This window comes from Syngnathus scovelli, chromosome 11 (assembly GCF_024217435.2).
Source record: "Syngnathus scovelli strain Florida chromosome 11, RoL_Ssco_1.2, whole genome shotgun sequence".
Lineage (NCBI taxonomy): Eukaryota > Metazoa > Chordata > Actinopteri > Syngnathiformes > Syngnathidae > Syngnathus > Syngnathus scovelli.
Genome location: NC_090857.1, coordinates 10,482,072 through 10,505,309, shown reverse-complemented (window position 1 = coordinate 10,505,309; position 23,238 = coordinate 10,482,072). Strand labels below are relative to the sequence as shown.

General features: G+C 43.4%; 1 protein-coding gene across 2 annotated transcripts in view; it reads right to left on the bottom strand.

Moving 5' to 3' along the window:
* Nucleotides 1-23,238, bottom strand: part of pax7a (paired box 7a) — a 43,762-nt gene that overhangs the window by 15,011 nt on the left and 5,513 nt on the right. For both annotated transcript variants that reach the window (XM_049733988.1, XM_049733989.1), the window contains exons 5-7: nucleotides 8,003-8,202; nucleotides 1,369-1,534; nucleotides 1,089-1,279 (exon numbers count right to left, since the gene is read on the bottom strand). In XM_049733988.1, the coding sequence (XP_049589945.1) occupies nucleotides 1,089-1,279; nucleotides 1,369-1,534; nucleotides 8,003-8,202 (557 nt within the window). The remainder of the gene's footprint in view (nucleotides 1-1,088; nucleotides 1,280-1,368; nucleotides 1,535-8,002; nucleotides 8,203-23,238) is intronic.

The window sequence follows — 23,238 nt, the reverse complement described above, 5'->3', positions numbered from 1 at the left end:
AGTAATTACTCAACTTATATAAGCAATATAGAAAAAACTGTATTACAGTACATATATTCCAAATGACTTTAGTGTTCCTGGCTTTTTTTTTTTCTTTTGCAGTTTTCTCAGCCAGAGCATTAGCAGCTAAAGCCCCCTGCGCCACGATTAACAATCAAACACGCTGTGAGCTGCCGTGTTATCCTCCTCCGTCACTCCGGCAGGAGAGAAAATCTCTTTTTTGTCACAAAATCCTTAATTCTTTCTACTAAAAAAATAGTAATACCGAGAATCTGCTTTGAGAAATATTTTAAAAGGGGGTGGGGTGGGTGTGGGGGACCCAAATAAAACACGTGAACGATGGGGGTAATTGTGGACAAATGCGGCATTGAAATTCATTTTCAACTCTTTACGCACCATTTCAATCTTATTTTCTGCTTGTTAACCGCATCTTGTCGGTGAGGGTGGGCAAGGCTGGCCAGTCTTGATGGGTAATTGTGTATAATTCACTCCGTACACACGATTTGCATCATTTACAAATAATTTCTTTGCCGCTTAAAGCTCAAACTAGACTGCGGCGCCCGAAGAGGTTAACTCCTGACATTCTTTCTTTTTTAATGCAGGAAATAAGAGGCCCTGAAATGGATTTAAGCAGTAAAAATAGTGCCCAACTTCTCTGCAATTGCTTGAAAATAAAACAGAAAGGAAATAAGGGGGTAGAAAAAAAAAGAAACTGGAGTCTTGTGGCTGCAGACAATTACGCCAAGAAGATTACGGGTCTACATTTTTAAGCTTGAGCTAATTATTTCATCTCCGTGTGTTCTGGCTGCGACGCGCAGGATTTAGACGTCCCAGGAAAGTGGCTGTTTGGAACGGCTCGAGTGCTCGCCGTCAACTATCAAGATGAATTTTAATTTGTTGATGTTAATCCAATTGTTTTACCAATGTAGCAATTTGGAGTCTCTGAAATAAATCCAGGCGCTTTGGAAGGCGCGCATAAAAGCCCACATTGGTAGTTATACCGCCGAACATTTTAATTGCACTCAAATACGATGACATAATTCTTATAGATGAGGAGAGCGAGAGGAACGTGTTGGAGTTTGACTAACCTGCGGGGACAGCCCGTTGCCGACTGCGTTCATGTGGTTGCTGGATGCCGAAGGGCTCATAAAGGAGTCGGAGTAGCTGGAGAAGCTGTGGCGGTTGGATGACAGGCCGTATGCTGAGCTGCTGTCACTCAGGCCCCCCTGGTGCATGGAGGATGGGGGCAAGGGCTGAGGTCTGTGCAAGGTACTGCCCTCTGACGGCGGGGAAAACATACACAAGCAAGGATTTCAAGCTAAGAAGAAAATAATTATAAAAACAAATAAGGCAGACAAATCCACTCACCCTGCGATAGTGTGGTGCCGGGGTAACTCGCCTCCGGGAGTTGGTACGTAGGTAAAGTGGGCATGCCGGTGGGTGGGAATCCACCGGGAAGAAGGTGGTTAAAGGCGGCGAGCTGATTGGCCCCGGCCTGCTTACGCCATCTTGCCCGTCTGTTGCTGAACCACACCTGAAGGAGATGTCAGGGAGTAAAAACAAGATTTGAAAGTGTCACTTTTTGCCTATTAGATCCAAAAAGTAATTCAAAATTCATTAGTCTTCCAAATGTGTGCATATTTTATGTTATTGAAACAAAATAGCGCAATGTTCAATCCTCCCGTCAAAACTTTTGGTCAACAACAATTCTATATGTCAATCAATCAACTAACTGCGCTTTTTGCGGCAACTTGATGCCTTAATGGAAACATGGCAAAATGATTAATCAGCCCTACGACTAATAGTTTCCCTATTTCAAATGTGAATGCTATTTAGAAAACCAAAAAAGAAGCGTCTCCAAACTCTCGTCTAGACGGACAGCGTTCCCGAAACGAGCAGCACACAATCTCAACCCCCTGAATGAAAAGACCCAAAAAGTAGGAGTTCTTTAGAAAGATTTACACATTTTAAAAAGGCTTCTTCTTCAACAAAACATGAATATAATCAGGCCTTGTGAAAGGAGCCGGCAACCTGTTCCATTTAGCCCAGACAAGGCCCGGCCTTGGCTGCGTGCTCGGGGGGGTTGAAGGACATTGATCTATGCCTCGCACAGGCAATTCATCAGAGTTTAATACACTGTCAGCGCAGTTCATCTACTGTTGTGTTTCAAACGGCCCGGCCCATTGTGAGCGCACATGAAAGAGGGGCACAAAAGCCCCTCCATACGCCAACCAGAACAGTGGGCACAAAGAGGGGGGTGTCCCTTTTTAAACAGTCCTTCAACAGGGACACTTTCAAGGGGACTTACACTTGCGGCTTTTTTTTTTCTTTTTTTTTCAAGAAGAGGAGGTGCCTCCTTTTTTCTACACACAAACATCCACATAAACTCATCAGAAAGGGCCTACACGGGATCTTAGCCGCATTTGAATGTGTGACTTTTGGAATAGGGTGAAATCTTCATCTGCCGTGGCCTCAATCAGCGCCCGCAAAACAAATGTGATGTGTGGCTGCAGTCAAGTGGTTCCTATTGGGATGTAGTGGAGCGTGCTCGCAACGCTGAACTATCCAAACTCCGACTGGGCCAGACAAACAGCTGCCTCGCCCACCCCTCACTTCCACACACACACACACTCCTCCCTGCCCCCCCCCCTCCTTCTTCATCCCGCAGTGCCACTTCACCTCCGACCTCATCCTCTCACCCCAGCCCTGCTTTATGTTCATTTTCACTTCCACCCCCCCACCACCACCACCCCACCCGTCGTCATCCAAGGAGAGCGAGGCGGCGTTTCATCGCTAGAGCCACAAAAAGGCTTAAACGTTTTGACGATGATGTTGAGCCTCAGATTTATATATTATTAAGGTATTCAGTATAGCATACAGTCTATACTTATGTATGTTGTTATTTTTCACGTTTGGTTTGTTTTTATTTAGTATTCCATCTTGTTAACTTGTTAAAACAGAAAGAAATAGAGTTGATTACATTCAGAAATAATATATCATACAAAACAAATTATTACGATGACTTTCTTTTAGAATAAGAATTATTATAGTTGAATATAGTTGTGTTATATAACGGTTAAATTAGATGACAGGTAAAATGTTTCTTAAATTTTCCCATAACGGAGTGAAATTAGCCGAATAAAAGTTTAAATAGTACTACAAAAATGAAAATTAAATATAGTATAAAATTACATTATTATTCTTGTAGCTTTATCATACCTTAAATATTTTTCTTTGTTTTCCCGTTTTCAAAATAGATTTTAGCAGTGGCAATTTAATGAGGTCCCATCAAGACTAAATTTCTGTAGCGATCCAATAGACTTCCTTTTCAACACTTAAAAGTTCACCCTACAAACTAAAGGGGTCAAACGATGTGCATATGTCCTAGCCTGAGGTTCTTTGACACTCCAAAGCCACACATCTGCACACAGCCCCAAGCCGCAGATTTCAGGCTGCTCCCTGGAACCCGATCACAAAGTCACCTTGGACCACAATTCCTCTCGGCTCTCCCCAATCCGGTTTAATTCTCTGCAGCGGCACATACAGGGAGAGCTCCCTCGCCACTTGCGTATCTACCTGCACGACGGGCCTACTTCTCAAAGCGTTAAGAAGGTTCCTGGCATATTTGCGCTCTGGACAAGGCAAAGACGGAGGACGGCTTGCGAGCTTAGCTCTGCTGCAGGAAGCGCGGAGATGGAGGAGGACCAAAGGTGAAGGTTGCCTACGTTGTGTGCAAACCTCGCTGGCTTCGGATCAGTGCTGGTGTTCCTCATGCAGTGCAAAAGTGCAGGAATCATTGGACACACTTGGTTGAGCATGCACTCTCATCATACCGTGTTCTACCAATCGTATGCTAACAATGATTTTGCATGTGTGTGTGTGTCCAAATTTTCAACATTTTTCAAAAGTGTGTGAGAAAGTTTAACACGCTTCAATGTGTTTAAAGCACATGGGAGGTGTCTAATTATATAAAATGTTTTTTTTATATGGGCTCCCAATATTAGATTGCAGATTTGTGCGTATAAATACAAATATATCATTTATATATACATATAAGATACGGAAGCATGGAACTGCCGATTTGGAGTAAACACTTTGGACCGGGTTATGTCGTTCGAACGTACTGCACAATTTCAGCATTTATCTTCCAACGATGCATTTTAAAACTATTCTCTGAATTCACTGCACATGCTCTTTAAAACATTGTCTGTGCAATTACTAAAGGTTTTATAACTCGTGTGGGCATGGCCTTAGCCTCCAATTCAAATCAAGACATTTGCCTCACAATCGTCCATTCACCCTTCGCCAAAAGGATCGATTGCTGGCAAGCTGCCTCCGTGTCTCTTTTGATATCGTCCCTGATCTGAGATCGTCTCCGTACTGCGCTAGCGAGTCGTTCATCTTCAATAGACGGATCATGCGTCCAATTCCCCCATGAAGGATGCCGTCAATAGCAGGCAAGTGCACACCGGATGTGTGACGCCTCTCGGAAGCCAATTTGCGACATGTTGCTGCAGATGAATAGCGAGAGGCGAGATAATGACAAAACAAAATATCCAGCCCCGACACATGAAGGGGGGGTGATGCAACCATCTTCAACACACAAACACTCCGCCAGTCTCCTACCACGCAATATCACTCTTCCTCACCCTCTTTTCCTCATCGCCCCCTCCCCTTCTTCCCTCTCCTCCTCCCGCTGCCTTCCAGACTGCTGGCACTATGCTAATTAAAGTAGCTAGGAGTGTGAATTTGAGAGGAGAGTGGGATTAACTTGATAAGTATCAGGAGTACAGAAGCACTGTACCAAAGTCATTTAAATTCTAATAATAAGAAAGTGTTAGAACATTCACTCTGACGCACGGCAACAATTTCTTCCAACCACAATCTACATAAATCCTATTTGTGCCTTTATGAAACATAAACCCCACACTGGCGGGAATACAGTTTGCCTGTTGGGTTCGGCTGCCGCCACCGGGCTCCATTGTGATCGTCTCTCTTTTGCCGCTGGTGGGCAATTGATAGTGAAACAATTGCTACTTTGTCTTACATCCCTCTTGGTTTCTGTTGCGTATGAATTCGCGGCATGAGACTGAGCTGCAAAGCCGCATTTTAGGAACAAAAAGGAGCATACTTGAGTCATTTAATAAGAATCAATCAAGCGTTGGACTAGACGTCTTTAAAAAGATGAGAAAGGAAAGAATGGCTGACTTTCCTAAATTTTTACATCTTACAGGTGCGATGCTGAGGTGTCCTCAAATATTTGTCCGTAGAGTCTTTGTAGACATAAGTGTAATGAAAAATCAGACACACCAAACCAAATGGTAAGCACGAGCTGTAGACAAAGTGAGAAACTTTACCCCCTACCCCACCTCAACAATTGATTTTCATGCTTCGTAAAAGCCGATCCTTATAACTTATTAGATTCCACTAAGTATGATAGCGACACGCAGAATGTTTATTGGTAATGAAAGAGGATCTCTTGTGACACACTCGGCGGCATGCGGGGTTTACAGAGTCACACGAGGACGAACTGGTTCAGTATAATGAGGAGAAATGTGAGAGTTGAATGTAGCCAATTGGTCTTCATCATTGTATCGGCAATTGAAGAATACCGTAGCATCTTTTTTCACCAATTAATCCTTATTTTTAGCTTTTGAATTGTCAATTTGAGTGTGGCCTGAAATTGAAAAATCAAATGTTTCCATCATTTAGTTATTTTTGTAAACAGGTGTCTTTGAGAATGGACTTTTCCATGATCATCATCTAAAATTTAATCTTCTTGTAAATGGTAAATATATACGTATGTATCTCAGTTTTAAACGATTCTTGACGATTCCAGTCATTTCCACTCTATAACCCTTCCATACCACCACCACCATGGCTTTTTGATATTCACGGTCATGTTGACATAATAGTTGATATCTGAAGCAAAAGATACTGCAGGAGGAAGAATTCCCTCCCACTGTGACGGGCCTTCAACGGCTCGCACGGATCATATCCCGCAATTTGTCAGACGGGGTCATAAAATGCGCTGGCGAAGGAGCGCTGGTAACTGCTGCTGAAAGTGACAGCGGGAGCTGATAAAGATGGATGTGAGAGCAGCAGAGGGGGTCTTAAAATGACAGCCTAGGCACGGACACAAGGGAGCAGGCTGCCTTTTATGAGGTGCTGAGTTTGTGTTGCGAGTCAAAGCCCAACGTCGGAATCCCAGAATATATTGACAGCTCGGGCCTCCTGAGTGGCTACTACTTCCTGTGCTGGAGGACCTCCGTGATCATCTCTTGGTTGCATCTTTTCCAATATTTGAGAGCAGAGAGAATGACTTGATTCCCGTCATTTTGGAAGACAAATACAGCTACGCAACTTTTGTAATCTATATTGAACCGGACAACTTTGGCGTTCAACGACATCTGGAGGATGCGTCATTGCAGCTGTGCAGGAGAAGCCAAAGGGTCTCCTATCTTCTCCCATCAATTGGGCACCTTTGTAGAGGCCCAGCTGGTGCCTTGCTTCAACTATGAAACACACATGTGCTTTCCATCAAAATTCACATGTAAACAACCAGAAGCGTAGCCATGGGCAAAACTCAAAGCAGGGCTCAGAGACTTCAGTTCCCCTAAGACATTCAGATGTGAAATTTCTTGTATTCTGTCAAAGTTAGGTTTTGAATTCAAGATGTACTCATTTTGTGTCTTCATTTTTGAAAATTCAGGCCAGTATCAAATAGCAACGTGAAAATGAATCTCAACAAAATATACCAGAAAAGACACAAGAAGTCCGCCAACGTGGTTTGAAGTCGCCATTTTAGGCTAATTCGTGAAACTACCATGGGACTCAAATGGTCTGATTGCTACCAAATTTGAATTACGTGTACGCAATTGCAGAAGATTTGCTTTTTTGTTATAACACGTGGGTGTCGCATGGTGGCGACCTTTGATGACTGCTCATAAAGTACTTAAGTCTAATAAGTCAACTCCACAAGGCCAGACCAAACCTCATGTGTGCAATGAAGATCCACGGGCGGAAGACCTCATGAAATGTATGATGTACAGATGCAGATAAACTGACATTGTGTCCTCCATTTCATCACTTTTTTTGAAAACCAATGAGTGATTTCTAGTGGAGCAGCTGTGTCCTGCACATGGACATGATGTCACTCCCACAGATAAAACACAAAAACCGAGCCATCTCGTGCAATAGCGCAAGACGGACACAGACATGTGTGCAAAGAGTTATTCCAACGGATGAACACTTAGCATGCGCTAACACACTTGAAGGGGTTCAGACTGAGTGTGAATGACTGCGGTAAGAGGAGAGGGCAGCCTCGGACCCCCCTACCGCCCTGCCTCCACCCCAACCGGTGGCTGATTGATTAATGTCAGGGCAAAGGGGTCCCTAGAGAGGATGAGGAACCCCGTGTGATATGTGGAAGGTTTTACAAGCAGCGGCAAGCTTGAAAGTGATGGGATGAGATCCTGGCCAAACGGCCGGAATGAGAAATCCATCAGGAATGCGTCGACTTTCTCTCCTCTCAACCCCCCTAACTTTAAGAGAACAGCTGCCGCTATAACTCTACTGTAAATATTTTCCCTCGCTGACACACAGCTGCGTGGCACCCGAGCAGGCAGGCAAGCAGGCAGGCAACTCGCAGACTACGACACTGGAGGTTGGTGATAAGCATGGGAACGTCTTTAAAAGCACTGTGCAATGCAATCCATAGTAGTGCAACAACAATGCATTTGTTGGGATCAACGAGCCTTAAAACTACATCTACACCCATAAAGCGAGAATTACGATTCCGGTGTGGAACAGCGGGCATTAGCCTCTATTCAAAGCTCATTTTAGCATAAAATTACAACTACTAGTACAATAGCCATGTAATGTTATATACATATTTTTTTAGGTTTATTTTGTGCTAATCCTGCTAACGTGTGCCCAACTATTTACTGTGAAACATTAATAAAAAACAAATCATAAAATTGGTGTATGGGTTAGACTCTACCTGCACCCTGGCCTCCGTCAGTTTGGTCCTCTGAGCCAGTTCCTCCCGAGTGTAGATGTCAGGGTAATGCGTCCTCTCGAAGGCTTTCTCCAGTTCCTCCAACTGCTCGGCGGTGAAGGTGGTACGACTGCGCCTCTGTTTGCGCTTCAGCGGCAAGTCGGGCTCGGAATCCACGTCGGAGCCATCGTCTGTGCGGCTACCTGGAGACAAGGACACGGAGGGTTCAGCGATGTTGTCGGGGTCGTTGGGGGAAGAACATGAAGGTGTTTTAGGCATTTGTGGGAAAGGAGAGCCACGGTTATTTTCGTTGTATTTATTGTTCATTGTAGTTGGTGTTATAAAGGCAAATTGTAGTTTCCTGTTAATTTCTTGGGTGATTTGGTTTCTGACTTTTCTGATTTCTGATCAGATTTTTAATCCAAATAAAACCGTCCATGTAAACATAGCCATTGTTCTATTCGACCCTCTGAGGTAAAAGACACCCATTTCAGGGAGTTTCACCGATTATGGGCGTGTCTGGAATTTATTCCTTGTGATAAACGGGATTTCACTATGTACAGATGTGAGAATATTATCTTAATCTGTGACTATTAATTTGATATAGCAGAGGCCTTGAGACACCACCCTGCCTCAGAAGCGGGGAACATCGTGGGTAGAGGAAGTTAAGTCGGAGTATCGAAGCAGGAAAGGGGGCGGAGCTCCATAGTTGGGTTAATCTGCCCGGGCCACCTTGCTGCTCCTTGGCCCAGGGCACACTGCTTATACACAGCCGCATCGCGTTTGTGTGTGTGTTAACACGCAGCACAATATGGCGGCAAAGCCATTCAGCCTGACGCTTGTGTTTGCGTCTGCTGTCATTAAGTGAATTAGAACACATTTTACACAACTTTTCAGGCATTCAGCTAAGCCGACTTTTTGCTCGAGGAACGGAGATACGGCAGAAAGCCGCACAATCCGGGCCCGACAGGGACGTTTTCTGACAGCAAAACGCGCATTACCATCGCGCATTACCATTAAAACAGAATTTAGAAAATTGCATCATTTTCACCTCCTCTGCACGTCTATTCAGACTACATGGCCCCTTTCATTTCATGTCACAAAATTCTTATTTTCATAATTTCCTCATTGAGACAGTGACAAGGCGGCGCTGACGTGCCAGTGTTGCTGCAGGCCTTGTTGGATTGCATCACGCGCAGTCCAGAAAAGTGTGGGAGAGGGAAAATAAAAGGGGGGGAGATGTGCAAGAGCCGCCAGATTCTCGCTCGTGACACCATTCGGCTCCAATCAAAGACGGAATGGTCACCTTAGCTGTTGTTTCCGTTTACAGTGCTCTCCGGCTGCATCTTTTAGCAGAAGTGGACAAAAGAATACTCTCCGAATAACAACTGTGAGAACAAAAGAGCAACAGAGCTGGCAAAGTCTCAAGGCCGACTCCAGAGTTTAATTAAACAAGGAATTAGGGGATTATATAGAGACTATCATCACAGGCCACTCCACCAACATTTTTTTTGTCCCCCCTGAGCTCGCGCTCGACGATTCTCTGCGGATTACAACGTGGCCGCTGGACATGAGGACGCATTCATTAAATCAATTCTTCAGTCTTATCCGTTTTAATAAAAGATTGATTCTTGGAACGCGCGCCGCCCTTGAACATACAAAAGTTGGATATGTACATACACCACGTATCCTATTGTTGGTTTTCATGAGGATGCGTACATCCGTCGGCCGGCTAAATTGCCGTGACGACACTTGAGACCGGGCCCGGATAGCTTTCCAAAGTCACCCCCGGCGTCCTACCGGGGGGGATACGCGGTCGACACGGACTCAAGGGGATGCCCAAGTCTCCTTCCACGATCGTCTTTTCCTTTGTCCTTTACGACTTTACTTTGCGAGGAACCTACCGCGGCCCCCGGTGTCACATTCAGCCCGCCATCGGGCTAATGACTGATAACCCTGGACAGCTGATAGCATGTACGCCCGCTCTCCATTAAGCCCTTCAGAGCCAACACATCTGCTCTTAAACATGAAGCACAAGCACAAGGTCAACAGGCCTGCCTGTAATGAGGGCAGGCGAACGAGAACATGCTACACGTCAGGCATGGAGCATCCAGCTGGGACTGCATGTGAAAGAAAGTAAGAATGGAATTTCCAGCCCATAAAATTCCATTGACCCAATTATCTTTCTTTGAAAATCACTTGGGCAGTTTTGTTCAGTTTGGTGGTTTTATCTGGAAAACAACATTTCTTAGAATTTTGTGACTACCCACCTTTTGTTTTTTTGGGAAGCTGCTGATACTTCAGGAAGACTGCAGGCAAAATTTTAGTGTGTTTAGCAGCTAATGACCACATTTAAAAATCATGTCTTTTGTTTTGTTTACCTCATTCGCCAGTGGTAATAATCACCTAAACGGGCAAACAACATTCCCACAGGGGGCTCGAGACCGATCCATTAATAGTCCGCTCGGAAACAAAAAGGTACATACTGATTAGACCTCCGCATAATACCACCGCTCGAAGGGTTCATGGGATATTGATAAACCTCTCTCGCGTCTGTCGTTACTTACATAAAGTCCAATTAGAATCTAATTATGCGCCATCCAGTGGGCAAGATTACCGCAGAGCGTTCTTCTCCAGGGGGGCCCCCTGAAGGTTTACCCGACCCCCAACCTCCGCCAAACATTGATTTTAAATCCTGGTCAGAGCTTTTGTTTGGCTAAGTGCTTGATTAAGATGGAGAATGAGTTAAAGCTACATTTTTTTTTATCAGGATAGGGGAAGTACCTTGTTAGTTATTTCTCTTAAAGACTTGTGAAGTGTAAGAAGTCATTCCGAGAAGTTCTTCACGCCAGTGTTGCATGGCTTCGAACTTCCGTGAACAACTGTGAACTGCGATTCCCACGATCCACATAAAGTAATTTAAACTTTGTTTACTTAAGGAATTTTGCTACATTACATTGAGTGTAACTATTAGGTCTCGTTTACCGGTTGCAGTAGGAAAAGGTCCAGCAAAGCATTTTTAGAAAGATAACGTACAGAACTTCAGGCAAAAATAAAATTAGATCGACATACAAGAGTAATTGTTTTTAGCTTAACTGGGATTCCAGCAGACATTTGGGTGAATAAATGACATGTGGACCGCCATGTTTATTGTTATTGTGACACAGAGTCTTTTTTGAAAGACTGGGCTTACTTAGTTCATATAGTTTGAAGGTGAGCTTGGGTTTTAAAGGATCCCCCACGGATTCCCCTCCAGTCTCCTCACACTCCAGATGGGATCCTCATCACCCACAATTCCAACACACCCTTCGACTCCTCCACCACAATATTAGAAACAGCTCTCAGTATGATGTAGTGCGCTTCCCTAACAGTGTCAATCAAAACTCAACATTATTATTTTTGTAAAGGCTGATTTTTTTTTTTTTACTCAACAATGCCTCTTTGTGCAGGTGAAAAGTTTTGGGGTTCAAATTCGGTTATGGCGAGTTGAGAGAAAAAAAAAAACGGGAGAAAAAACCTGCTGAATACATGGATGACAACAACAAGTTTCTGCCAGGTGCTTCATCTCTAATACAGTCGTGAATTAAAAAAAACAAAAAACAACTAGACCAGCCAAGCCGCCATGTTCTTGGTATATCAGCCGCACCTTTAGCGTGCTATCCGAGACGTGGGGACAAAAACAGACAGGGCTTTGGCAGCGCGGCATTAGCTCATAATGGCTCATTTTGAAAAGCATATTAGTTCCAGCATAATTACGACGAGGCCTTGCGCTCTGTGTGTGTGCGCGTGCGTGTGTGTGTGTTGCAGGCATTCACAGGACCAGCCTGTGAGCTCGGAATCACACCAGTTGACTGTGACTGACAGCAGATTTAGCTGAAAATGCTGTTTACTTCCCCTCCCTTGTATCCCACAGGACAAAAATAACACGGCGTCTTTTCTCCCCCTTTTTATGTTGACTTGTTTATTTTTGTGCCTACCTTTTGTCGTGCATGATAGCGCAATTATACTTTTTGTCAGTCATGGGGGGGGTTGAATATCAAAAGGCCTAATTATGCACACGGCCCCAGATAAGCGATGGGATCTGCTATCTGTGACATGCATCTGTCTCTGTGCTGTCTCTGCTGCTCCAGGCCTGCATATAAACAGGCCTGCCTGTCCTCGGGACTGCATGTGATTCAAGCGCACAACACTGTGGGATGTTTCGGGGGTGTGGAGTTGGGGAGGCGGTGGATGGCGGTTGGGGGTGCAGCAACATCAAATAACTAACAACTTCCTCAATTTGCATTTTTGGGACAACGGCATCACCGGCGAAGGCACGTCATCCCAAAGGGGGTGCCGAGTGAAGGGGACGGTCCCGATGCGCAGTAGATAGCGACTTTGCGCGACGGCGACTAGATCGGCGATAAACGCGACACTTTGAAAGACAATTTTCGCCATGAAGAACCTCCCGCGGTTATCTTTTAGCGGGTGGGAAAACAACAACAAGGAAAAAGTCTCTCTCCGGTGTTTTGTATTAAAAGTATTTGGAGTTAAGTTGAGGCAACTTTTTCCCCGTACTGTGAACCCAAATACAATAGGTCAAAAGCCACGTTATGGAAAAAAAACACTTAAAAATAGTTTTACCCCTTTAAACTTAACAGAACTCATAGAAAATACTGTATGCATTGTAGTATCTACGTATGAAACGTGCCTTTAAGAGGCGGTGGCCTGCCGCGTGATGTGAGTGTCTGCGTGTGAGCTGTGGCCAACAGCAGCTCCTCTGAGAGTATTGTATTTGTGTTTTATCGTTTTCAGTCCGTTCAGTAAACGGCTGAAGTGCATCAGCTTGAGCCTCAGGAGGATAGTCAGTGAAGCTCTTCACGGCAGGACCATAATATCGCACATTTGTTCAACATCTGACCCGGACAGTTTTGTGTTGTTTTACGGCAAGTCATCAATCTTTATCTCCATGCTCCGCCCTCACGCAAAGACGGAACATATGATGCCGTTAAGCATCACTCATTTCACTCACTATACATCGCTGGCGTAGAAAGATGAACAAATCTACATTATTTCCTCATTTACAGATGAATGAAGGGGAATTGGGTATTTCCTTGGTGCACATCATGGCTAATCAATAAAGCGTAAAAGGGGTGGAACGACGACACTCGCAATAAAAAAAAAAGACCAAAATTTTGACTTTTTTGCAAAAAAAGTGTCAAACTTTTCATCTGTGGGGCATTCTTTTGTCTGTCTTGAAGAAGAGGCGGAAGAACGATGGGAGTTTTTCTAATCTTCTCACAACGAACAATTAGCCAGCACCCTATTTTGGAGGTTTATTTTTTAGGCGGGGGGGGGGGGGGGGGGGGGGGGGGAGCGTGAGGAGCAGCCGTTGCGATGCTCTTTTATGGCTCTTGTCAGTGGGAAGAAGGCGCGGCGCATCCGTGAGAGCGCACGCTAGCCGTTGGCCCTCGCCCCCTGTCCGCTGGGCCTCCCTGCCTTTTCAGCCCGCAGAGACAAGCTCCTCGGGGGGCCATTAGAGCATGAATAGGTGCCTGACAGGCCTGTGCAGCACCGCGGGACATCCATAAATGCTGACATATTGACTCCCCATGCCTGGGCGCTGCCCAAGTGTGAAAACGTGACAGCCTCGAAGGGTGGTGGGATTCGCTCTTTCTTTAATTTACAACCAAACTAAAAGTATTTGGGCACCACTGTAGAGGAAAATGTTGTTTGTACACAGCGAGCCAACCAAGTCTTTGCTTTTGTTTCATCAACAGTATGCTCACACTGCAGTGTGACTTCTTAGTCATTTTCCATTGTGTTCCATTCACAACAGTACAGTAGGCATTTATTCACGTTTGACTTATATTTTCTTATATTGTGAATAAAAACTGAATCCCCTCCATTTCAGAATGGATAGATGCTTATTGTAGTGTATTCTATAAAGAAAGCAATGTTTTGTATTTTATAAACAAGTATTGCATACATTCATATGTAAATGTGAAAGTAATAGATGTGGCACAGTAAGCGAGCGCCGCGTATTCCCCAGGGAGGCAATGAGTGACGATGCAGAAATAAGCCCATTAGTTTGGGAAAATCAGTGCAAAGTTGTTGGACAATTTGAACACATTTGTGATTGGCAACACTCACAGGAGGGGGTTGCTGAATGTGTTTGCAGTCTTTTTGTAGCGCACGGCTAATTAAAACAAATGAATATGGTGGCCCATCATGAGCATAAAATGGGAAATGTTCTGGCGCTAAGTAGCATAAGCTAATGGGCATTTTTGAAGACTAGCGGAGCATGGTGGCGGCGGTGTGTGTGCTAAACCTAATTATTGTTGCACATTATGCGGCCCTCTTCCCGTATTGTAATAAAATTAGCCCCAAAACGCCTTTTGTCTGCTTTGGAATGCAGCTCGGCGGTGAGCAGTCAAGACTTTGACAAGCCTCGACGGCGAGGTGAATCGCTTGCAAAGTGCTTCGCCGTCTTTTCAATAAATTACGTGCCTCCTGACCGCCTCATCTGATTTTACATGGACATCATAAAAGCCGGCGTGGCGTCGACTAATTTCGCCAAACCTACCATTTTGCCGGAATAACGACAGCTTAATCAGCACGACAAACACGCATTTGTGCCAGAGGTCCTGCTTATTATTTTTTATTATTACGACTACAGAAGATTCCCTCAGACAGGCGGGGAAATCCAATGCCAGCGTCTTTTGATGTGCCTCGCGTTATACCGAAACAGTAACAAATGTCGCACAAATTAAATAGACCACTCTGTCTGTCAAGCACCGCACATCATTAAAAGTCAAACGTGATCCTTCCTGCTTCCTATTTTTTGGAGTCAAAAAGTTTACAGTCATCTTCCCAGTAGGGAAGATGATTTCCTCACCTAAAAAAAAATCACACACACACATAAAGGCTTTTGTCGTCGCTTGACGTCAACTGTCAGCCGCCAAACATGTCTGATAAATAACTCGTTGGTCGGGATGACTGTGATTTACGGAATTACACGGTGAATTAAATCATGTTTACGACAGAAATTGCTGCGATGGAAGCACAAACAAAAGATGGAGTGCTTTGTGCCTCCTAGCGGGAACGCAAGATAATATTCTACGTTTGTTTATCTTCTTTTTTTGTCTGTTTGATGTTGTGAAAGCTCTCTGTGTTTTTAAACAATAGTGACTATTGTCTTTAACAGTCATGAGGTCAATCAGTTACGGGTTGTTGTTTTTTTACCGCGGTTTAATGCCGAGCATGTCAGCTGCCATTTTGTTGTTCTAACCTCTATTTAAAGCAACGGTAATGGATCATTTTTGCTCAAGCATCATGTCGTAAATGCACACAATGCCAACTATTATTAACATAACACAATAATAGAATATAAAACAAGTTGTTAGCTCGATACTAGTCATCTCCTTTAGCTCTACTAGCATCATGTGAGGTCTCGGAGATAAACAGCTAGGCCCAAATGTACAAAGTTCGAATTTTTCAATTGTGCTAACAACCCATAAGCAGTCGGACAAATGTCAACTTCATTTAAGAACGGTGTCACGTTAACGCTGAAACCAGTAGCGAATAAACACTCCCTCAGAGTGTTCCCTCTCCAGTTTTCTCCCATTAAAACACCATCTTCCCTTCACACGTCTCTCTTGGTGAATCAGCCATGAGAGGTAAATAAATGGCCTTTGGGGAGGCGCCGACCTTCTTGTCAAGACACATATCTACTCGAGAGCCGCTCGTTGTCAACTCGTTCCTCCGAGCCATTTCCTCCATTCACTCCAGTCTAATAGAGGCCAGCCTCCACGATCGCATCGGCGGTAATACACCCCAATCAAGATTCATTACAAGGACAAATGCCTGAGCGTGATGTCCACTGCAAGTGACACAAGACTGAAGAAATAAGCCAGCTCCCTTGCTGCAAATTGGATTGCCAATACGGCTCACAGATGTTGGAAGAAAGTGGAGAGAAAGACAATGGGGCAGAAAATAAGCCACTGTAATGACTCCACTTGGTAAACTAACACAGTATTGATCGCCTTCTCCTCCTTGTTTGTTTAGAAAAGCCTCATCCTCGCTAATAGCTGTCTGAGAGTGTAATCTCTCTGCCTTGTCCTCCCCCCACATTATGTGGCTCTTTTCAGAGCGGCGGTCCTGTGCCGCGCCGGGCGACGTGGCAATGGCAGCGCCCGCCGATTGTTTGCTAACGTTGACACCTGCCAGAGCCGGCTCGTTCTATTCGGGGGCCTCTGATGGGATGCCCCCCCCAACAGCACTCCGCCATCCCTCTTTAGCCAGATTAAGTGCAGGGTTGCCAGGGTCACAAATCAGAGGACTCCCTCTGAAGTTGGGAGGCACCGAGCCAGAGAGTGAGTGGACTCAAAGGGAAGGCTGCAGAGGGGAGGGACGCAGGGAGGGATGAGGGATCAAGAATGACAGGCTATTGTCCACTCAAAAGGACACCAAGAATGTATCGTCTTGGCTGCTGGCCCCCTTCAAAAGTATATCAACACAGGAGCCCACTTGAGCACAATGCCCATTTCGTAAAGACATACTTTTTACTTTCTGTGTTTGTCTTTACCTATATAAAAAAAAAAAAAAAGAAACATTACAACGGAAATGCATGGTCTAATGAGTAATGCACATTTTGGTGCAAAGAAAGTTTCACTGATGACATTGTATTTTCCAGAATTGGCTCTAGTTTTTAAGTTACTCCAGAAAACTGTCAAGCAAGTCTATACAGTATTTAATTTTTTAAGAAATATTGTGAAAGGCGGCAATCTCAAATTTTCGTTCATGTGAAAATACAACCAGAAATCTCAAAATTAGGCAATACTGGCAGCAATGGATTTTTGCGGCGCAAAGAGAGGTGTGGAAAAAAATATTGTGTTAGCACACAAGCAAAGTTTTGGGTTTAAAAATATGTTGTGTAAAGCCAGCAAACAGTATTTTTAGTTAAAAACATCCTAAATTTTGACAACAATTTCTAAAACATATGATGCAATATCTTATCGCTTTTATGTCACAGTATTTTCTTTTTCGCGCTATTTAAAGCAACAAAGCAACAAAAAAAAAAAAGATAGCTTAGCCAGGAGAGACAGCACCCTCCTCCCGCCTGCTCTTCCTTTGCAGATGTACATTAATGCAAAATTAAAAAAAAAAAAAAAAAAAAAGGGAGCGAGAGCTAAAGCAGAAGCGGCCTGTGTCCTTTTTTTTTTTTTTTTAAGAGTGCTGCTGTCCAGCCTTATCGTGTCAGTTTGAAGGCCCCCATTCAAAAGTATTCATGCATCTGCCTTTGAGGCACAATGGCCGCTAGTTTATAAACTGTCTGCCCGGGCAGCCAAAGGCTTTGGTTCCTATTGTTTTGGTCCCCTTAATAAACTTTTCGGAGGAGTTCATCAACTGGCCTGAATAGCAAGTTTCAAGACAGAAAATAACAGAAAGGCCTTTTCTCTCCTCCCCTCCTCTTTCTCTCCTCCCGGCGCGGAACAATAGCGAGAGGAGGCTGTCAGACATCACACAACCTTTTTTTTTTTTTTTTTTTTTTTTTTGCACTTTCTCTTTCCACGCAGCAATACAAGAAAAAAAGTATTCACCCACAAAAGGCAAGAGAATGAAACCTCTTGAAATGGAGCAGGAAGACAATAGTGTGGGTTTTTTTTCACACAAACTGTTCAGGAAAGTAAATGGAATTTTTCAGTAGCAAATGTTGAATTTTGGAGATGCACCAGACAGAGGACTGAGTAGCTATAAAAAAAAAAAAAATACAATTCAGAATTGCTGCATCAATGTTTTAGCAAAAATATTTTCTTTTCTTTAGGCTGAATTTTTTAAAAGGTCTGCAAAAATCACTACATAGTATTTTTCAGGCCATTAAATTATAACTAAGGGGGGAAAAAAACGAAGCAATATTGCATTGTGTTGCCAGAATATAAAATAATATGCCACTTGTTGTCAGCTCTGATGACAGCATGCAATAAATTTAGTGTCATTTTGGCTGTAAGCCATTAATCCTCTGTTACACCTTTAAACTATGTGGCCAATGTTAAAAGTCCTTAATAGACATCTGCTTTAATTAATTTCATAGTCAATTAAAACAAGGCTTCACTGCATGCATGCTGCCCTGTTCGCCTGCTGGCGGCCGGACAGCCGTAATTGATGTAATAGCCGGTAAAGCGGGCGAGGAAAGCTTTGAAATAAAAGCCCACTGTGGTCTAATTCAACCCCCTCCATCCCCCTCCACCATCTGACCCCAAAATGCCTTATTGGCTGCCCCCGGACCATGCCGCCTACTGTTTCCCACCGATGCTCCCAGCGCGCTTTAACACCCTAATTAGATGTGACAAGTTCAACGAGCCAGTTTCGCGGGAGGAAAAGCCGCTCAGGTTATGATTTCCGAGTCGGAGCCACAAGGGATCGTGTGGACAGCTGATTCCTGTCAGCCTCATTCATCTTCTCACAGCCAATTAAACATCAACGCTAACAAAGCGGGCGACGATTAAACGCCTCCGAGGAGGGGAGATGGAAGGCTTGGCGGCGGGGAAGATGACTGAATCATACTCGGAGCTGTTTCTAATATTATGGCCCTCTCATGGGGCCTGAATAACTACTCAAAATATTAGAAACAGATCTGTGAGATGCAATCCTCTCAAAACAATAACAAACGTGTGAAGTTTGTAGCCCGTTGTCAGTCAAAAATGCACATTATCTTTAGAAAAGCAGTATGTATATTTGAAGTTTGGGAATAACATCAATTAATCAACCATGCAGATTTGACTGACTCATAAAAATGGCATGCACTACTAGGCTGTGGCCAGCAGAGGCGCTGTTGATTCACGCTCAATGAGAATGTGACCCGAAGAAGAACATGAAGTTGCCTTGGCTAATTGTTACACAGTATTTCACATTTATGGTACATCTTTTTTAATTTTATGCATGAACATTATTTTTTCCAACCCTCTCATTATAGTGCAGCTCAAATTGGCACATTTTAAATTATTATTATAATATAGTGGCACAAAGAGGTCTGTCTATTTTACACACACAATACTTTGTCTATACTAATCAATATTTACGGAAAATATATTTTTTTTATTCAGAACATGTGTGATTCTCGTAACTGCATTATTTACTGACAGGGTCATTGGATCGCACTGACCTTCTTTGGTGTACCAAAGTGCCACCTGCAAAATTGTTTTTCTTCCTAAATTCCTCCACCTGTTGGATTGCAGAGCAAACATATTGACCGAGCTGTTTGTAAATTTCCCCTCATACTTCTGAAGTTCTGGGTTCGAATCTTGCCTCGGGCCTTCCTGTGCAGTGTTCGCATGTTTTTCTGGGTATCGGCCAGCTTCCTCTTATGTTCTAAAAACATACGTTACGTTCGTGGAAGACTAAATTGTCCACAGGTGTGAATGAGAAGGGTTGTTGGTCCAAAGTAGTCCTTGGGTCTCGCCAAAGTCAGCCGGGCTAGGCTCCAACTCAACCGAGACCCTAATGAGGACAAATGCTATAGAAGATGGATAACTGGGCTACGGTTGGGAAGTTCATCTTGCATTTAGTGAAAATTAGAAAGGAAATCAAACACAGACCCTAATGAAAGGCGGCCTATGTTGTTCTGTGACAGGATACCTGGAGGGGGTATCACTTCCTGTTTAATTTGTCTCACGTGGCTTGAAGACCCCAAGCGCACTACTCTATCCAAAGTGTGCGAATTGAATTTTGGTCGGTAAATAAAATGATGTTATTAAACATCACGGGCTTGTGACATCACACTAAGACGTTGCGTGGTGCTCTTCGGGAGCAGGAAGTGTTAACCTTCAAGTGCTTCCCGACAATACACGATCACAAGCCACCTCCCCTCCCCGTCGACGAGGGGAGAAATTGAATCCCTTTAAGTTATTAAGCAGGAAAGGATTATAAAAGGCTCTTTATAGAAATGAGCTAGAAATCCCCATGTCTTCCTCTGTGTAGACTTTTTAAATTTCCCACAAGAAGCCAGGGAGGGAAGATTGGCTCTTTTCAAGAGGAGAAACCACAAGAGATGGGGGGGGGACCTTTTTTTTCTTCTTCTTCTTGCTCTAGTTGTCGTTCCCACATGGTAAGTGCGCCACTTTAATTAATAGACAGCCTTGAGAGGTATCACTGTCAGCCGGGATAATGGCGGCAGAGTGTTTGTGCCCCCATGAATATTTGTGATGTGATCAAAGTCAAATGGCAGCGCAGAAGGAATCTAAGCCTTCTCCCCCTCTTTTATTTATTTTTTCAGATCTATATTTCTGTCGACACTTAAGCCGCTGACACTGAAATGTCACTCCGGGTTTGGTTGGCCCGTACCCCCACCCCAGTCGCACCAGTCTTGCTTTCATTTTTGTGCATTATTGGACCTAACGTGCTGATACTTTTTTTTTTCCCAAAACAATGTTTTAGTAAATAACTGTCATTACGCAATGACCCAACAAATATCAATTATTAATATGAAGTAGGAGTATTTGCGGACTTTTTGTAATCTCAAAGGTTTTATTTGATTTAAGGATCATACAGTGGTATGGTCAGGGTAAATGGGTTGTCGCTTTTCCACCTGTCTTGCTCAAGGACACTTGGTCACAATGGAACACCCAACCTCTGGGTTGACTACTCCACATGCCCCTATAAGGGATGCAACTAAACCGAATCAAATTGTTCCATTTTGAAATCGGTGCATCCTTGAATCGTTTCCCATCCTATGTATCGAGAATCGTATCGAAGTCCTATGTGGAAGGAAGATGCACGCCAGGTATAAATCTGTTTGACGTTGCTAAAGATTTGTTGTTTCTTTACTTTAATTAATTTTGTAAGGCTTGGTTGTTGCATGTAAATAAACATGCAGCCCACACGAAATTTAATTTCATGTCGCTAAATTGTACTGAATAAAAGCATTGTTCATCATCGTATTAAATCATTTTGTGGAGAGGACTGCAAACCCTTATAGCGATTATTATTATTATTATTATTATTATTATTATCATTATTATTATTATTATTATTATTATTATTATTATTATTATTATTATTATTATTATTATTATTATTCGTTGTGTGGTGTAGCCGCATGGTGCAATGTAAATTCCTTTGCGAAGTGTCTCGAGTGTGTGCGGGGCCATGGGAGGTTAATCCGAGTTTAATGCAGTGAAGCGCAGCGCGGGGTCTGCGCTATGATGGGTATGTTATCTCTGCCCACCATTTGGGTGCTCTCCCCTCTCAGTTCCTAGCCAAGCCAAATAGCTCGTACGGATGGAGTTGTGCTCGCTCGCTCCTTCTCTTCTCCCTCTCTCTCTCCTTCCTCCGCGCCCGAGGAAAGAAAACGTTATTAATAGCTAAATAACTCGCCCATACTTTCACTGAATCTCTCTCACACACTGTTCCAGATGGATTTGTTTGAAGTGCGCTCCAGTATCCCCCCCCCCCTTCCACACACACCAAAACCTCTGCATGCCCCCCCCAAACATCACCCTCATTCATTCAGTGAGGTTTAGAAACGAAATATTGCCAATGTATACATTTATAAAAGGGGAGATCGTGCACGCTTTGCAGCGTAAAAGGACGACCTGCAATGGAATAATACTTTGTTTGTGCCGCCATCCCAAATGAAATTTCAGACATGCTCGCGTGCTCCCCACCCTACCCCTCGCACCTCTCTGTCACTTCCCCTCCTTCAAACTGGGGAATAATCCCACCTGGCATCTGTTTAATTAGACTGAGGACCTGCTAATCCCGCGATTTGCTCGAGTGTCCATCGCCTGTCGCAACGTGCGTCACTTGCATGTGTGGCAGATGTGCATCATGCAAAAAAAAAAAAAAAAAAGAAAAAGGGGCACAGTGCACAAATATGTCACATTTTTCATATGTATTTCAATTGGGGTTTAATTCTGATTGTATTTATATTTTAGTATCGAATTTTTTTTCACGAGCGCACATTTTCGTTACCAATGTGAAAAAAAAGGAACAACAAAGAAGTCATCTTTTTGTTATAGAAATTGAAATTACTACTACAGCACCAATACACGCATATTTGGGTGATGTTCATGGCAAAGTAACTGGAAATTACGAGATACGGATTTCATTGTTATATTTCAATCAATTACATATATGTATGAAGAAAAATAGAATGAAAATAATAATATTACTATTACTACTACTACTACTACTAATAATAATCATAATAATCTTAATGTTAGTTTTATTAAAACATAATTATAAACAGTATAATATTTCAGAGTTAAAGTCTGCATTTCTTTTCAACTTTTGTTATAAATATACTGTCGTGCTACAAACAGGACTAGAATATTGCACATTTTTGAGTACTTTATTTTAAAGAAAATATAACATTGAATCGTTTTTTACAGAGTTAAACAAGTCTATTGTTTTCTGTTGTAAAATTGGATATTATTTTTTTTCCTGCATTTTTTGTTTCCTGGATATTCCTATTATTTGAATTATGATTAGCAAGAACATAGCGCCAATTAGAAACCAAATAATAATTTGGTGGCGTGCAAATGGCCCCGAAACCACATTTTGAACAGCATCCTCTAATCTGCCATTAACGGAAAAAGACGCGACTGTAGTTTGATCAGCCATTTTAATGAACTCTCGATTAAAGCTGGGATAAATCCGTGATGTAACCTCCAAAACACGCACAATAAACAACTCGATAAATAAATAAGAGGGACTTAAATCTGGAGACGCAAAAAAAGAGTGAGCGCAAGAACGAGCGAGTGGATTGAAAATAAAAGAGAACCCCTCATGAATGTTTGCGCCCAGGGCGAGCCACGATGTGAGCTCGGCTCTGAGATGAAAGTGAAAAGAAATAAAAGGCTGCGTTTAATCTGCTTGAAAGCCCCTCTCTGCTCATATAAGGGGGGCCGCGCCGCGCCGCGCCGCGCCGCGCGCCGCCAGAGTGAGCGGCTGATTGGGGATAAATACATTTGTGAGCGTGCCTGCCAGCTATTACACCCGGTGTGAACACGTAGTCACCTATTCAGGCGAGCCTCGTCTCCGCTGCTTCCCGCTAATAAGTATTAACATTATTATTATTATTAAAAGCCATCTAGTCTTGCCTGTTTTTTATAGCCACCTAATTCTCTCCCTGATGTAAAAACACAGGCAAAACCGCCACAAACAGCAAGGGGATTTATGAGTTGGTTTTAAGGGAGTACACGTGGTCAAGCGTGCATGTGGACACTTGGAGGATTTTTTCTTGAAGCGTGGCAAAGGGT